Here is a 15,393-nt window from a genome sequence, read left to right on the forward strand (position 1 = left end):
CCCAGTAAGTTAGAGTTCCTACTGCTTCGTTTTTCCCTGTGAAAAGAAGAAATGGAAACCCATTTCAGAAGCATCTTCTCTTTGGTTATAAGCCAGTTGTAGAGTTAGTTTAGTTAGTTTTAAGTAGATTTTTTTAATATATAAATTTATTTAATTTATTTATTTTGGTTGCGTTGGGTCTTCATTGCTGTGCACGGGCTTTCTCTAGTTGAGGGGAGCGGGGGCTGCTCTTTGTTGTGGTGCGCAGGCTTCTCATTGCAGTGGCTTCTCTTGTTGCGGAGCATGGGCTCTAGGCACGCGGGCTTCAGTAGTTGTGGCTCGCGGGCTCAGTAGTTGTGGTGCATGGGCTTAGTTGCTCTGCGGCATGTGGGATCTTCCTGTACCAGGGCTCGAACCCGTGTCTCCTGTATTGGCAGGCGGATTCTTAACCACTGTGCCAGCAGGGAAGCCCTTAAGTAGATTTTTGAAGAAGAAGAAAATGCAACTTGATGCTATCCCCTATTATTATTAACAAAAAGTATAGAATGTAATTAATTGCATTCTGCCTGAACTTCTAATACGCTTCTTTTTTTTTTTAAAGTACTGATAAAATAGTGGGAATGAAAGGACACTAAGAAATTTCTACCTCCTTTCCTTTGTTAAAAAGAACTTCTAGATTTAAAAAAATGGTTAGAGTAGCTAAGTTTCATTTAAAATGGAGATGATTTAAGCCTAAATTAATAGAAAGCTTGAGCAGGAACAGGGAATGTTGTTTCCTGTTCCAGAAGAGAGTAAAGGAGACACTCAAAATGCAGTTACTTTATATCTTTAAAAGGAAAAATTACCTAAAATGACGACAGGTAGAACAACAGATAAAGATTACTGAGAGGGGCTAGAACTCTTGTGGGATGAGGTGTAGAGGATGCTTAACTGCTCAGAAGTGACTTCTGTAGATTGGCTTTCTAGCGAAAGGGAAGTGAACTCTTTCTCCATCACTTTTTCAGCCTTCTAATTATACCAGTTTTTGACTGTGTTTCCAGTTGCCGTTTAAATGTGTTTGTTCTTCTCTTCTCTCTTTTAGTTCTGGAAAGCTGGCTTGATTTCACAGGGGAGTTGGAGCCACCTGATCCTCTCACGAGGCTGCCCCAACTTAAACGCCACATCAAACAGCTCCTAATGGACATGGGCAAAGTACAACAAATAGCAACTCTCTGCTCTGTATGACAGCAGTGAACACCTAATGCAAAGAATGTGGCTCTGTTCAGTCGACTAATTTTTATTATCCACACGGCTGCTAAGTGGATAGTTAAAAAGCTTAGTGATGTTTGGTCATTTACTGATTTGTGACATCAATAGGATGGCACCTTGGAAAGGAAAATGAAGAACAACTTTATCAAGGAAGCTAATACTAAAAAAATTTATGAGCTAGATACAACTGATGACGTGTCATATGCCAAGGATCAGTGGAGGTAGAATATAATCTGTGCTAAGGGAATCAGATTGGCAGGATTTTTGAATAGTTGCTAACGTGAAGCTCGAGATACCTGTAGAAAGAAATATGGTGTATTACGTAGTTTTTAGTAGAAAGATCTATGTTTATAAACCAACATTTGGCCCAAACCAAAATTGTAGAGGAAATTTAAATTCTGGAGAGTTCTGTAAGCTTGTTGTAAGAACTGTCTTCTCTGCAGTTGATCTGCGTGCACCGAAGTTTAGAGTATTGAAACTTTTATAGGATCATGAGCTGTTTCTTAGGTGATGAATGTCCTTAATCAGAAAACTGACAGTAGAAGTCTCACTTCTGAGGAAAACAGTTGTGGAATTCTTCATTCATTATGAATATATTGTAAAAACAAACAACAAACTAATTGGAGTTTATTGCTGGCATTAAGCTCACTGTAAAAAACAGAATGTCTCGCAGAAGGGTCAGTGTGCCAAATGATGATGATACTGCTGGAAAGAGAATTGTAAATCCTGTGGGAGTTCTCTCACCCAAGTCTTACATAATGCCATCAGCCCATCCGAAACACATATATCACATATACTATATAGAGAATATATATGGTCAAATTTCAATATTCAGGTTTCAACGTACAGTTTGATCCTGAGTATGCTTGGTATTTGCCTTCAGAAAAAAAGAAGTTGTAAATAACCTCAGCTGGGATGAGGAGTGACAAAAATATCAAAATAATTTGTGGCTGTGGATTTTTTAACTGCTGGTAGTGGAATACTGGAAAAGCTTCATCTCTGAAGATGAATTTTATTTTTAAGAAATACATACGCACTCAAAACTCTTAGCTTTGATCACAAATGGACAGATTTCTGAAACCAAAGGCAACTCAGTTGCTGTGTCAGCTCTTGCTGGATTTCGAGCCCAGGCCCTCCCGTCTGCCAGTGTTCTTGTGAGTTGTGTGCTGCCCCCAGTGCTCTGCGTGCAGGTATGCGTTAAGTGTGTGTGCTTGTTTGAAACAAACACTCAACGTACATATGTACATAATCTACACATATTTATATCTACACATATCTAGTTTTATTACTATAGACTATAAGAACTGGTGGTTAACATGAAATGTTACCTTTTAACAGACTGTTTTTAAAAATTAAAAATGTATGTACAGGTTTTGAAACTTTTTTAAAAAGAGGAAAAAAGACTGTTAGGAGGCTATTTGATGACATATGACACTTGAATATTTTATGCCTCGTTCTGTTGATCAGTTCTAGCAATCTGTATAAATGCATTTTAGAACTGATGGACAGTAAACTTGAATTTATCTTTGATAAGAATACATGCCACTGTACATTCAGATATTATTTAAATTTGCAAACACACTGTTCTATATGTAAGGTACTGTATGTAAAACTCTTTATTAAAACAATTCCACATATCATAAAATTTCAGCTTGCCTTTTTGCAGCCTTATATTTTGATGTAAAGATGATTAAAAGAATGTGCAAAACAGTCATTAGACATTTTTATTGCCTTTTGACATTCTCCAACTTGACAAATGTGCCAAAGATCACAGACATAAGATACAGCCCTGTGTATTTACTTATGATACATTAACTTTGTCAAAAATCTTACTGAGAAATGAAAAGCTTTAGTAGAGGGATATGAGGTAGTTATTAAATTTGCATATTAAAGTAAAAATAATAGTGCCTATATTTCATGTGTGGAGTAAATTTGCTAATGTCTCTATTTCAAGTTTGATACTTTGTCTTTCATTTGTGTTTTAAAATAATGGCTCTAACCTTTTCCCTATTATAGTTAAATTCTAGACATTTAATTTATGTCTTTTTTTTCAGAATGGAGCAAGTAGCATCCTTAACAGGCTGTGAATAGCGGTGTTGCCTAGATTCTTGTCACATGCACAGAGGACCCTTTGTACCCAGTGGCACTCATATTCTTAATCCCTGATGACCACAGTTAAGTTAATGTGCATTTGTTCTTGGAGTATCTTAAAATTAGATCACTTTGTTCGTTAGCAGCCAGCAAACTAGAAGTTCAACTAATAATTAGAATATTGAAATTTTGCTCTGCTTTTATGCATATGCATTGGGAGTCTGAATTTTTACTTTATATTTTTAAAGTAAATCTGTATCAGGTTACTTGTATGCACATACCCACTTAATATAGAGTATATCAACAATTGGTCGAAGCCTTTTAGCAACTAGCAGGCCGAGTCATTCCTTATTTAGGAAAGTGAATTCATTTTTGAGAAGTAAGTCCATTGTGTGAGGTTTCAGATGAGTTTTCTTTCCACTTAGTCTTACTTAAAAAATGTGAGTATATATATTTAAATATAAGCAATAAACTAGAGAGGGTGTTTCTTGAAAAGATAACTTTTCATTGCTACCCAGACAGAATAGACTGACATTGGTGGGGAGGGATCCTTCTTAGTATGGTACTGATAAGTATAATTTGTACTTCTTCATACTCCTGTGTGTTTCTACTGACTTATTATTTTCAAACTTAAGAGTAATGCACACTTTCCTTAAAGGAAATTGATTATTCTCATAATTTCAGGTAAAATACTTTTTCCTAACACTCACCTTATTTCCACTGACTTACGTCCTCTCAGATGTTCATATTCTGTGTGTTCAAAATGAAGGAGCCCATTTCCCCTCCAGCCAACTGGGTCTCCTGCCAGCTTCACTCTCTCTGCTTTAATATCACCACCCTAAGAGCCCCGGCTTGAAACTTGCAGTCCCTCCCCCTTATCCATTTCTTCACTAGATGTGCTGGTTCCTTAAAATGGATGTTGTCATCTTCCTCCTTCTCAATCCCACCAGTAGTACACCGTCTTTTACAAAAATCATGTCATGGAGGTATTACTGTGGGCTTAAGAAATTTTAATTTTCTCTTCATTCTGATTCATCAAAATGGTCACTGTCAAGCTAGGGGATTAACATTGAGTGACTGCTCTGTGCCAGGTATTGTACATGTTACCTGCAGCGTCTAATTTCGTTCTTTTGTGGAAAGGTAAGACAGGATCATTTTCAAGATGGGGAAGCTGAGGTTTAGAAACATTTAGAGACTTGTCATAGATTAGTGACAGGTTCAAGATGCAAATCCTGTGCTGTTCAAACTCATGTTCTTTTCCTAGCAGGTGTGTTTCACCTATTCTTGTCATTTGGGTTTTCTGATATCATTAGTGACTCCCTATTTCAAACCAAGTCAGGTCTGTGTAATCTGGATCTTTTGTATTTTACCTAACCAATTCTCAAATCCATTTAAATATAGCCTCACTGTTTAGATAGACTATGCTTGTTTCCATCTCTTGCCTTCATATTATTTTCCTCTTCTGGAAAATTCTTCTTTGTTTGTTGTGTCTCTATAAATGCAGACAGTTCTTCAGGTTTCAATTTCTCTTCCTAAGAGAAGCAGTCCATTGTTGAAGGCCTCTTATAGTATCCTGCGTTGTACTGACGTGCAGGAACCACGTCAGTGAATCATATATTTCCTGTAGTGGAGCAGGCGTGAGCTTTGCAATTCTCTCCTCAGATTTTCACTCTGGCGGTTTACCAGCAGTGATCTCTCTTGAGCTTTGGTTTTCTTATGTATAAAATGGGAAGAATACTTAGGCTAGAACCTGGTTTTGCGAGTTAAATGAAGCAAATAAAGGATTTAAATTATAAAGTTGAAAGTTAAATATAGGGGACACATTGAATGCCATCTGTGTGCCAGCCATTAAGTCATATGGTTGGTTATGGAGTTAATGTTATTGGAACCACAGTCTACAGGCTAACGGAAACATTAAAAAATATTTTTTTCAACAAGATAGGTGATAGCAAAGAGTATAAGGAACCACAGAGGCAAAAGAAAGGAAAGATAACTAGACTTGTATGTAGGTGGAGAGGTTTGGGGGACATAGAATATATATGTTAATTAAAGTGGTGGTCTTTGAATGTTTTTTGACTGTGACCTCTCTGTAGGAATTTTGAAAAATTGTAATTCATTTCTGGTACCTGGAGATCTGGAGACAAGACTTAAGTGTATTTTGTTTATTTAAGAGGAAGTTTGAGTGAGTCATCTAAGGAAGTTGGAGTGAGGAAGAGGGAAAAGTAGGGAAGGGGAGGAAAAAGCCAAGGTAAATATGCACAATTGAGAAGAGTGCTACGGGCAGTGGGGCTTTGATTCTGCCATTTGAAATTGCTCATCATAAATGTAAACAGTTGCAAAGAGTGTGATTTCTAATTTATAAATATTGGCCTATTAAAATCAACCTGTTATCATTTTAAAATGTATGCAATAGAATCAATACAATTTTGCTACTTACCAACATCTATTTTAAAAATACACGAGCAAGCTCTTCTTTAACATTTGAAAATTTTACAAATTTTATATTCTGTTTTCTGCCTTTCCAGTTTGCTTCCTAATAGAATGTTATCTTCTTTTATACTTACAGGCCTTTGTCATCCTCTTGTACTTTTGTCCACATACACACAGAAAAGTAAATTGCATTTTTAAAACGTATTTATAGGCTTCTTAATAGAGTATCAAAATACATGAAGCAAACACTAATATCACTGAATAGAAAATAGAAAAATCTGCAATTATAGTTGAAGATTTTAGCCCTCCTTTAACACCAACTGATAGAACAAGTAGACAGAAAATCAGGATAGAAGACTTGAACAAAGATGAACACTCAACTTGACCTAATTAACATTGATAGAATGTTCCACCCAACAACATGAGAATACAAATTTCCTTTTTAATACACATGGAACACTCAAAAGATGGACTACATACTAGACTATAAAACAGCTCTCAACTCATTTAAAATTGAAATGCATAACATGTTCTCCAACAATAATGGAATTAAACTGGAAATCAGTATTAGATAACTGAAAAAACCCCAAAGTGTTTGGAAATTATCACATACTTGTAAAACAATCCATGACTCAAAAAAATTACAAGTAAAATTAGAAAATATTTTTAATTGAATGAAAATGAAAATACATCATGTTAAAATTTGTGGGATGCAGCTCAATATTAGAGGGAAATTTACAGTTTCAAATGCTTATAATAAAAAGCAAGGTACAGACTTTAGCTAGACTTGTCATTTTGCAATATATACAAATATTGAATCTTATTGTACACCTGAAACTAATGTCAATTATACCTCAATTTAAAAAAATAGACATTTAAATATAAAAGTTACAAAATCACTGGTTTAAGATTTAAAAAAAACAAGAAAAACAAATTAAAACCAAAATAAATGGAAAAAGAAATGTGCTGAAATCAATGAAATACTAAATGGACGAATAGTAGGGAAGCATCAATATAAATGAAAAAGCTGATTCTTTGCACAGAACGATAAAATTGGTTGACTCCTACATAGACTGATCAGAAATTAGAATGGAAGCGGGAACATTAAAACATCCAACATACAGTTTTTTTAAAAGGGTGTTATGAAAAACCAGTGCCAATAAGTTTAACAGCTTACATGAAACAGAGAAATTCCTCAAAAGATACAAGTTAGCAAAACTGGCTCAAGAAATTAAATAAATTGAATTTGAAATTGAAAATGTTCCCTCGGAACTCCAGGCCTTGTGCTCTATAGCCCGCAAGCCACAACTACTGAGCCTGCGTGCCACAACTACTGAAACCCATGCGCCTAGAGCCCATGCTCCACAACAAGAGAAGCCACGGCAATGAGAAGCCCACGCACTGCAATGAAGAGTAGCCCCTGCTCGCTGCAACTAGAAAAAGCCCGTGCCTAGCAACGAAGACCCAACGCAGCTAAAAATAAACAAATTAAAAAAAAAAAAAAGACCCAATCCCTTCTTTAAAAAAAAAAAAACAAAAACTCCAGGCCTAAACGTGACTTCTATCAAACATTTAAGGAAGAAAACTTGATTTTACACAAGCACTGACAGAAAATAGGGAAGAAAGGTACACTTGTTTCAAGACCAACTTTGACCTCATGCCAGAACCAGAAAAAAACACTGCAAGGAAAGGAAATTACAGACTAATACATATCCCCTTTGAACATAGACACAGTCCCCACAAAATATTAGCAATGTGAACCCAGTCATATACAGTAAGGATAATATATCAAGATCAAGTTGGGTATTCCACAGGAATACCAATACAAGGAAACCAATACAAAGTTGGTTTAATGTCAATAAAATAATGAAATTATGTTAATCTCACTAAATTAAGATAAAGGTTTTCATAAATTTCAGCATCCATTCATGATTAAAAACTACCAGAAAAGGAATAGAAAAGAATTTGCATAAGAATAGAGGGCATCTATCAAGAAACTTAAACCTCATAATGGTAAATGAATACTTTTCTCTAAAATAAGGAACAAGTCCAGAATATCCACTATCACCAATATTATCCAACATCAATCTGGAGGTCCTGCTAGTGCAATATGGCACTGGACAATAAAGGAGGAAAAATAAAAGGCATAGCACTTGGAAAGGAAGAAGAAACATTTGCAGGTGACGTGCTGTGTACCTGGAAAAGTCTAAGGAGCCTATCAAAATGCCACTAGAACTAATGTTTCTGTACATTAGCAAGGAGATATTGGAAGTTAGAATTTTTAAAATGCCATTTTCAATAGCATAAAAAAATACTTAACAGTAAATCTGAAAACATGCAGAACCTGTACACAGAAAACTACAAAACAATGCCTAGAATAAAGATGAGATAAATGAATAGAAAGATACACTAAGAACATGGTTTGGAAGACACAGTACTGTTAACATTTGTCAGTTCTTCCAAAATGGATTGATATAATGCAATCCCGAGTAAAATCCCAGCAGACTTTTTGAAATAGAAATTAGTGAACTGATTCTAAATTTTATATGGAAATGTAAAGGACCTAGAATGCCCTGAACAATTTTGAAAAGGAAGAACTAAAGTTGAGGGACATATAATTTCTGATTTGGTGGCTTAATAAGCTATAGTAGCCAAGACAGTATAGAAGTAGCATAAAGATAGAGATGTAGATTGATAGTACAGAATAGGGTATCTAGAAATCAACCTAAAAAAATATGGTCAGTTGAATGAAGGAGAGTTTTTGTTCCACATCCTTCCTTGCCAGTGTTTATTTGGTGTTTGCCAATGTTTTGGATGTTAACCATTTTAATAGGTGTGAAGTGATACATCCTTTTAATTTGCAAATAGATATCCAATTGCTCCAGTGCCTTTTGTTAAAAATATTATTTTCCCTTTGAGTTACCTAGGTCCCTTTGTCAAAAATCAATTGACCATAATTATGTAGGTTTATTTCCATACTCTTCCCATTGATCTATATGTCCTTATGCAAATGTCACACTATCTTGATTACTGTAGCTTAAGAGTAAGGTTTGGAATCAATTGGATGGTGTAATTCCTTTAATTATGTTCTTTCTTACCTGTTTTTGCCAACTTTGGTTTTTTTACATTTCTATAAAAGTTTTAGGATCAGATTTGTTACCTTCTTTTAAAAACCTGCTGGAATTTTGACAGGAACTGCACAGAATCTACAGATCAGTTACCATTCTGACACTATTGAGTCTTTTGATCTAAGAGCATGCTGTGTTTCTCCATTTGTTTAGGATTTCTCTATTTTTTTTTTCAGCAAAATTTTGTAGTTTTCAGTGTTCAGATTTTGCACTTGTTAAGTTTATTTCTAAGTATTTTTTTCTTTTTGATATTGTAAAGGGAACTGTTTTCTCAATTTTGTTTTCAGATGTTTAATTACTAGAATATAAATAAAATTGATTTTTTTATATCTTGTATCCTATGACATTGTCAAACTGACTTATTAATCCTAGAATTTTTGCATATTTCCAAATATTTTCTAGGGAGGAAACTAAGGAGACCTTATAGGTAAATGAAATGTAAGGAGATCAGGAGACTATTGAGAAGCTCCATCTTAAAGCCACAAATGGAGGGCTCACAGTAAGAGTGAGGGGGAACCATCCCTTTATAGGGGAGCAAAATTTGCCACCCCCAGATGTCTCTTCGGCAATGTGGGTTATTTTGAGCTGAAAACAATCAAGGCCCAAAAGACTCAGGAAGAAACTTTGAGCTTCCTCGTAACTGCCTAAGAGAATTTAGATACAGGGCTTGTTCCAGAACAGAGCTATCACTGGAGATCTCTGCAAAGAATATGGGCTGAGTGGGGTGGGGGAACTCAGCAGGGCCTGGAGATGAGAGTCCACTCTGGGTCTCATTGTCTCTGCTTGGCCCAGCAAGCATTTGTTTACCAAATATTTGCTTTTCCATCTCCGTGCCAATTGCTTTCCTCCCCTTTGAAGTTCCAGATCGCTACCCCTAATATCCTTGTTTGTCTGTAGCTGAAGATAGTATTTAAGGTGAGGATTTAGGCCATTTGGGCACATTATTCAGTTCTTGTGGGTCTCTCCCATGTGTACATGTTATTAAACTTTTGATTTTCCCCTGTTAATTTGTCTCATGTTGACTTAATTCTTGGACTAGCGAGAAGAACCTAGAAGAGTAAAGGAAAATGTCTTCTCTCCAATACCTTGAATGGGCCATTGTGTGGGATGCTTATAGAAAATCTAGACAAATGTGAGAAGATTGGACCAGGAAGATCAGCACAGAATACTCCAAGTAATTTCAGTGAGTTTCAAGGTGAGGCAGCCACCTTCATGCAGAGGTAGAAGTACAGATAGTACTTATACCCTGCAGAACATGCCTGAGAAATTTATCAAATGTTGACTCTAAAGTTAAGGCACACAGATAAGAAACCCATTGAAGGGAAGCCAGGCAGAACAAGACAGCATCCGTGTTTGCACGGCAGAATGCCTTGACTGTGACAGCAGAGGAAATGGCAGCAGACAAGATTGGGCTGAATAACTGATGCTCTGCCAGTCCCTGAGCTTCATGATTTTTATCTCTTCCAACTTGAGAGACCCAAAAGGACAAAACCTAGAGACATACATGAGACATAGATGTTAAATATATGTATTTTCCATAAGGAAAAGGGGAAAGAGAGAAACTCAAATCCAGCGAACAATACCAGTCAAAATGAACCAGAGAAGAGAGTGACTTAAGAAGCTATTTAAAGCGTTAGAAAATAGGCTGAGCTTTCCTGAAAGCAAAAGGAGAGCCACCATGGAAATTAAAATGTCAGCATCATATTCCTCTGTTGCAGAAAATAATACAGCAAAACACATACTGCTCAAGACCTGAAGAGTTGAAAGTGAGGAAGAGCAGTGATTCAGGAGCATCAGGCTTCTGGCTGCAAACAAAGAAGAACAAAGAGTGCTGCTCATCACCCAGTTCTACGAGGATTAAGTTGTCAGGCACTGCAGTCAGTGACTCACTATGCACCCTGTGAGGAACTCAGGATGAAGAACAGAATGAGGCACTCTGTGCTTTGGGAAAACAGGCCCCTCAGATAAGATAGTTAGATGTATATCTCAGGAAGCATTTTAATGAATCCAGATTCTTGCATCTTCCCATACATAGAAAAGCACTAAATTATTAACTCAAGGTATCTGTTCTTTGTGACTAGCAGTAGTCTTTTACCAAGATGTATGCCTGCCTACATGTATTGCCTAGGCAAAAAGCATTTAGAAGCTGGTTTCTCCCCTACATCTTCAGAACTACTAAAAGGCCATCTCCCAGGCTACAGTCCTCAGCAAGATTCCTGAATAAAAAAACCTCACAACTCTTACATTGGGCATTTTTCTTTCAGTTGACATGGTCCCACCAGTTCCATGGTGCCATGGACTTCAGAAGCTTCAATGAACTGAGAATGATTCTACAGCTGAAAAAAATGGTGATGAGGAGGAAACATTGCCAAGGCTAAGGTTTAAGAGGGTGGCAAAATTCCAGGACGGCAGTCAGCGTGGGACAAGGCTGTGAATGACTGCCCACCCAAGCTAGTGGATGAGGTATTGCCAGATAAACACCTGCCTTCAGTGCAGCACATTGAGCTTAAAGAGGAGATAGAAGTTGAGATTTTAAGTACGTTGACTGATGTCTGGTGCTCCCACCACTGGAAATTTCTCAGTTTTACAAGAAAAAGAACATTGAGTGCTTGTGTGCCAGGCCCTGCACTATGCATCTTATATTTATGTATTTAGTAATCACATCATCCTATGAGTTTGGGCACTAATAACATTACAACTTCATAGATGGAAAAATTGGGGCATGGAGAGATCAAGTAGCTTGATGGTCATGCCATTGGTACTCTTGGTAGGATCTCATTGAGGTGGGAGTAGGACTACTCTGATGGATGATCTTTTCCTCTCCAAGACTTAGTCATTTTGCTTTTAATGGTTAAGACTATTGGATTTATGGATGGAGGAGTATGTTAGAGAATTGTTAGAAGGTAAATGCCCTGCCTTGTTCTTGGTTTTCAGTCCATGAGAAGGGATTTCCCCCTAAGTGCTCTTGGCCTCTTATTCCACTGCTTACTTTTCCATGGATGTTGTTAGTTACCAGTTTGGCAGGTGACTTTCCCTTTTTTCTGATGTAAACATTGTGCTATAAATTTCCCTCTCAGTACTGCTTTAACTGTGTCCCACAAATTTTGATATGTTGTGTTTACATTTTCATTCACTTCAATATATTTTTAAATTTCCCTTGAGACTTCTTCTTTGACCCATGGATTATTTACAAGTCTGATGTTTAGTTGTTTGAAAATTTTGTTCAAAGAACTGTTGTCTTTCTGGCATTGATTTCTAGTTCATTTCCATTGTAGTCAGAGTATGACATCAAATCTTTCATATTTGTTGAGATTTGTTTTATGACCCAGGATATGATCTTAGTATATGCCCCAGGGGTGTTGCGAAGAATGTGTATTCTGCTCTCGTGGGGTGGAGTGTTCTGTGAATGTTGATTAGATCCTCTGGTTGATGGTGCTGTTGGGTTCTTCTGTATCCTTGATACATTTCTGTCTAGTTGTTCAGGTTGGGTCATTTTTATTATTCTGTCTTCAAGTTCATGAATTCTTTGCTCTGTTCCTTCTATTTTATTGTTTAACCCGTATATAAAGTTTTTTTATTTTGGTTATTTTATTTTTTAGCTCTAAAATTTCCATATGGTTCTTTTTTACATCTTCTGTTTCTTTGTTCGTGACTATGCCTTTACTGAAACTGTCTATAGTTTCACTTGTTTTGAGTATGTTCATAATTGTTTGTTGAAGCATTTTTATGATGACTGCTTTAAAATTCTTTTAAAATAATTTTAATATCCGTATCATCTTGGTATTGGCATTTGCTGATTGTCATTTCTCATTCTAGTTGATATTTTCCTGATTCTTGGTAGGATGAGTGATTTTTGGTTAAAACCTGGACAGTTTGGGTGTGTGTTAAGAAAACCTAGATCTTATTAAATCTTCTGTTTTAGTAGAACTCTTGACATCACTGAGGTGGGAGAAAAGGGACACCACCTCATTGCTGTTCATAAAGATAGATGTCCAAATTTTTGCTCCATCTCCATTGCCCCCTGACAGATATCAGTTGGTTGGGTGTGGGAGTTTAGGCTCCCCTGTCGGTCAATGCTGATGCAACCCTAGCTGGGAGGTTTGGCATCCTTACTGTTGCTGGCTGGGAGTGGGTGGAAGTGCAGACTGCCCACGTGGTCTCTACTGACCCCACAGAGAGAGGGGGCTCATTCCAGCCCAACTGGGGTAAAAATTCTGGCTTCTCACATGGCCTTTCAGTCACCACCCTGGTGGGGGCTTGGAGAGCCTCCTTAACTTGGCAAGGGTGGAATTCCCAAGTCTCCCCCACTGGCTTTTGCTGGCATGGGTTGGGGTGGAGCCACAGTGTTTTCCTGTGGGGGTTGCTGGAATAGAGCAATTATTGTCTAAAAGTTTTCTGTCTTGCCAGGCTCCCCTTTCCTGGACCTTTGGCTCGAAAAGCTTTTCTCGGGGCTTTTTTGGGGGTCTGTGCTTATTGGCATTTCTGGTTGCTGTCTTCTCTAACACCCAGTCTGAGATACATGAGGCAAAATAACATTCAGGGAACTTGCTACCATATTGTTCCTCTGGTCCTGAGGTTGCTTGATGGCTGTCTTCTTCTTTCCATCTTTTAGTGTCTTCTTCTGTTTGTGTTACATATAATATCCAGGGGTTTAGATGTACTTAGCAGGAGCAGTAGGGAAAAAATGTGTCTATTCCATCTTCTGGAAGCAGAAGTCTAGTTCCAGGAATTTTGATTATTGCTCTGGCAACCAAGGAGAAAGAGGAATGTGGCTTTGAGTCACTGGTTATGTGGGAGATGAGAGTAGCTGTCCAAGGCAGTGGCAGGGGACCCAGCAACATGGCAGCAAGTGGAGTTCTAGGAGAGATGGCTGGTAAGCAGTTCTCTGTGGTGGGTCAGAAAGAGTGGCATCTGATGTTTGTTTTGAAGCAGTTTCCTCCTCTGGATTCCAGTTATTCTCCATTTCCCCCAAATCCCCAGTAGGTGCTTATTATACCTAGCACCCTAGTCTTCAAGAATGAAGGAGATGAATGAGAAGACTAAGTGATTGTATTAGGATCGAGGCGGGAGGGAGAGGTGACAGGACCAGTGGTGAAGAGCCTGCCAGAGTGGTGGAGGCCTGAGCCAGGAGCAGACTGGGGGAGACCAGACTAGGGCACTGCCACTCAGAGTTACCACAAAAGCTTGTACGTCCTCCCAGCTCAGGGGGAATCAGGTGAGAGCAGTGACAAGGAGCTGAGTCATCATGAGAAAGGGGTTTTCATGGTGAGGAGGCAGCGTCTTGGTGTGGTTCTCTCCAAGCTTACCGCTCCATCGCTTGGGTGGAGAGAAGCACCTCTCCTTCCAGGTATGCGTCATGCTGACTCTGAAGGAAGCCCATGTGGCTCTGGCCCACTGGCTGCACGCTTTCACCCTCATTGACTCCACTCTGTTACTTGCCAGAGGCCAGACCAGCGAGAATGACTCAGCACACAGGCTGACCTGTGCAAGGTCCGTGCATGCGTGTTGGGAGTAGTAGGAAGTATGGTGAGTGGGGTTTCTGGTAGACCTCTGACCGTGATTTCAATGTTTTAGAAAACTCGTCTGCTTTAGAACACCTGGACCTGCAGAGATGGCAGGGGCTGCAGAAGGCTATGCTTATTATATTGTTATAGGGTCTCCATAGCATGTGTAGAACTACCCCGTGTAATGGGGGTAGCAAGGGGCCACACGGGGGGAGTTCTAATTTTCCAGTAAATGCCAACACATCTTCTCAAATCACCTTTGCCTGAAATCTAAGTCTCGTTGTTAGTTATCTCCCTGACCCCACGGCCAAGTGCTCTTCAAGACCTGCCCACGCTTCCTTCTGAGCACCTGTGGAGGGCGCCTCCATCCCATACCCCTTCCGGTGGAGAAGCGAATGGAGTAAACACACTGATGTGCGAGCTTCCTGTGGAAGACACAGTTCCTGCTCTTTTTGGTTGGCGACATCCGAAGTCCTGGGACAGAAGGGAAAGGAGGATAAATATGAATATGAATGTGTATGTGCGCGTGTCTGGCTTCTCTCACTAAAATTCGTACAGTCTGTATTAATGGTTCTGACTTTTGTCCTCTGCCATCTCCTCATTGCCTAGAATACTGTCTGCTACACTTTTGGGCTCTAAAGAAACATTGTTGGAAGGAAAGAAGGAAGGGAGGGAGGGAGAGAGGAAGGAAGGAGGAAGGGAGGCGGCGTTGCCTTTCCTTCATGGTGGGCCTGAGCCCGTTGCCCAGAAAGCCGCAGAGCTTTGGCCTTTACCCCTGAAGATGAATTTTGAAGTCATGCCCCCCAGTTCTCCTCCCCGACAGCTGCACGAGATTCTCATCACCCACTGGCCACATGAGTGTCCTCAGAGGGAGCAGACGCAGGTGGAGGACCTCCTCGTGGCCAGCAGAGAAAACAGGGCGGCGCTGCTTCACTGAGCGCTGGTGGCGGGTGGGCTGGGGCCGCCCCCGTCAGCTCTATAAAGGCTCCCTGGCCAGAGCCCAAGGAGGCAGC

At 38.9% G+C, this 15,393-nt stretch overlaps 1 protein-coding gene across 2 annotated transcripts in view; it reads left to right on the top strand.

Moving 5' to 3' along the window:
- Positions 1-1,203, top strand: part of PHF20L1 (PHD finger protein 20 like 1) — a 73,298-nt gene extending 72,095 nt beyond the window's left edge. For both annotated transcript variants that reach the window (XM_065895216.1, XM_065895217.1), the window contains one exon: positions 1,061-1,203. In XM_065895216.1, coding sequence (XP_065751288.1) covers positions 1,061-1,203 — 143 coding nt within the window. The remainder of the gene's footprint in view (positions 1-1,060) is intronic.
- The last annotated feature ends 14,190 nt before the right edge of the window (positions 1,204-15,393 follow it).

Source organism: Phocoena phocoena, chromosome 17, assembly GCF_963924675.1.
Source record: "Phocoena phocoena chromosome 17, mPhoPho1.1, whole genome shotgun sequence".
Taxonomy (NCBI): domain Eukaryota; kingdom Metazoa; phylum Chordata; class Mammalia; order Artiodactyla; family Phocoenidae; genus Phocoena; species Phocoena phocoena.